Source organism: Gallinula chloropus (genome assembly GCF_964237585.1).
Source record: "Gallinula chloropus genome assembly, chromosome: 1".
In the NCBI taxonomy this organism is placed as follows: Eukaryota; Metazoa; Chordata; class Aves; order Gruiformes; family Rallidae; genus Gallinula; species Gallinula chloropus.
Window position 1 is genome coordinate 86,658,463 of NC_140085.1, and position 2,755 is coordinate 86,661,217.

The 2,755-nt window shown below is 43.4% G+C and overlaps 1 protein-coding gene across 1 annotated transcript; it reads right to left on the minus strand.

Moving 5' to 3' along the window:
• Positions 1-1,336: 1,336 nt before the first annotated feature.
• TENT5C (terminal nucleotidyltransferase 5C) lies at positions 1,337-2,509 on the minus strand (the record flags this gene model as incomplete). Its single annotated transcript, XM_084264743.1, has 1 exon — positions 1,337-2,509. The coding sequence occupies one exon, from the start codon at positions 2,507-2,509 to the stop codon at positions 1,337-1,339; it is 1,173 nt and encodes a 390-aa protein (XP_084120869.1).
• Between the last annotated feature and the right edge of the window lie 246 nt (positions 2,510-2,755).

A 2,755-nucleotide genomic window follows, 5' to 3' on the forward strand; every position in this document is an offset into this window, starting at 1 on the left:
GTTCAGCACATACCCTTTTTAGGAAGGTCAGTCACCTACACCTCCAAGGTACTACATACTCTTCCAGAGACTATTCTGAAAACAAGGCCAGATTTTCACCACATACAGCCTCTGTAGAGAGCTCTGCTTAGGGTTCACAAACCTCTTCAAGAGTAGGTTAAGGCCAGTAAAGAGGAAGAATTTGACTCTAACCATTCAAAATACCATCTCATACAGTGACCAGGTGATAGCAGTAAGCCTGTAAGTTCAGCCCTTAAGTGGTAAGAGAAAGACAAGAAACTGTAGAGGAAGCAATTCATTTTAGGAGGCACTTTAGGAATTTATACTGTGTCAGGAGTGCACATAATCTTGCTGTTTATAGTGGTTTGGTTTTGGTGTTTTGCTTGCTGTGGATCTGTGAGGAAGAAAGTCATGCTAAACCCCCATGTAAGAGCTGTGCTACTTCTCACCCGTGACAAAAATCACTTTGAAACGTGCATTTGGAAAGCAAATGCTTGAGCCTGGACTAAACAGTATTTTTCCATCCTAACTATCCAAACTGTGGTTCCAATTTGATGTAAGGCTTCATTTCCTCATTTCAAGGACTTTTCACATCATCAAGTTTTAGATTGTACTTTTGTACATGTTAAAGATGTCACCTTCCAAATTTCTGTAATTCAAGAAAATATCTGCCAGTTTATGCCTTAGAGATTGACTTTACTACTCCACCTGCAACTTCCAAGAAATTAATCTTGCACTGGGACAGGACAATATATCTCTAGGTCCTACAGGAAATAACATTCAGGCCCTCTACAAGACACCATCCATACCATTACCAGTTCTACACAGCCAGAAAGCAGAAGTAGCCCAAGTACGACATGAGCCCACTCTCGTACAATTAGTTCAGTAGAAAGTTGGCCAGAACTCGAACTCAGGAATTGTAGTGAGGTTAGGCAATAGAAAGCAGTTTTGCTGCTATTTCAGGAGTGGCTTCTGCTCTGCTCAAGAAATTTTACAGTCTTTCCTCTATTAACTAACCCCAGTTTACTAAATACTCCAGTTAGATCACATGTTAATAGCCACTTTCAGAACTAATAGAGCTTTGTAACTACTCTTAGCATTTGGCTGCTGTTTCTCTTCTAATGAAGAGGTAATAAGGCTTCTTGGCATTTATAGATATATACTGAAAGGTCCATAGCAGGTCACCTGGTTGCATATTTCTACTGCACACCAGGAAATGGACAGTCCAATGCAGTCATGTTTCCATCAGAAAACCTCCAACAGTTATTTCTTATCTATATACACTCGGCTTCTTGGCCTTCAGTAGCCTCCAGTCAAGAACGATCAAGTGAAACAATCAATTGCAAGGCAACCAAGTGGCATGGGACTGGCTGTACAGCACAGGAGCACTTGCAAGGTAGTAGTTCCTGAAGTTGACATCACTAACATAAGGTGCTGGCTGGTAGTAACAGGTAACGTTAGTGGCATTGGGGATGATGTTTTGTTCTACCAGTACTCTGAGCGCTAGCAGTGATATCAAGTTGAGAGTCTGCCTCCTCTCGTGTCCCATAAGACAGACCGTGCTCTCATTCACCACCCTGCGCAGAATCATGAGGTAGTCGTACTTGCTCCTCTCTTCTTTGGAGAAGTGGTTCTGGAGGTAAGTCTCTAGCTTGCGTTGTTGCTCCAGGATGTCTGGGAAGTCTATGAAGAATCGGGAGCACATGTAGCGCTCCAGTGTTTTGATCTCGTCCTTATCCATGGGCCTGAAGTCTCGTACTAAGAGGTTACTATACTTCAGAAGCCCACCACCTCGGATCTCTTCAGGATTTTTGGTAGCTATCACCTTGTTCTGGAGGTGATCAAAAGCTGCTTCAAAGTCTCCATACATGCTCTCCCCAATCACAGTTGGATGGAAGTGCTCCGACATGGGGGTTTCTGAGTAGTCGTAGTAGAAGAGCAGGGAGTCCAGTATGATTTGGAAAGAGTCCACACTGAACTCAAACTGCCGCTTTATGCAGTCTACAAACTTCAGCTCCACGTTCCTACCATGTTTGTTGGAAAGTGATATCAAGCTCCAACGGTCAGACTCTGTGTACACTTTGACTAGCTTCTGGATGTAGGCTTCCTTCAGCGTCACTGGGCTGATTTTTAACTTGCTTACTCCTTCCGGCAAGAAATTCAAGAGGGATCGCAGCACCACATCTCGAACCAACTGAAACTCTGCCTCACTCGGAAGAGAAACTTGAAAAATGAGATCCAGGTCTTTACATCCCAGCCCGTTATCCTTGACCAGGACATGACCAGCTGCAGAGCCATTCAGACGAACGTCATGTACCACAATACCTGCTTCACTCAGCCTACTCCGAACAGTCTGAACGATGTCCTTCAGGGTTATCTTCAGTGTCGGGAAGTTACCTCTCCCATGGATCAGAACCACCTCTGTAAGAACCTCATGCAGACGGCTGACCTGCTCCCAGTTCAGTACACTGCGTGACATGCAGTCTGTGTTACTTCCTTTGCCTGCCATCTTAAGGTTTTTCTTCTCCAAAGAAACTGTACCGAGGTGGAATTAAAAAGAAAAGATAAGTTAGGCTTTACATTTACACCTCCTAGATATATCCTATGCTCTGCTTTTCTGTCTACACACAGAGACAGAAAGTAGAAATAATTCTATGTAATAATGGTTATCAGTAAGCCTTCCACCTGAAGTAATACACAGGTTCTCTATTGCTGCAGGTAAAAAAACATAGTTGTCAGTTCTACCTCTCCAAAA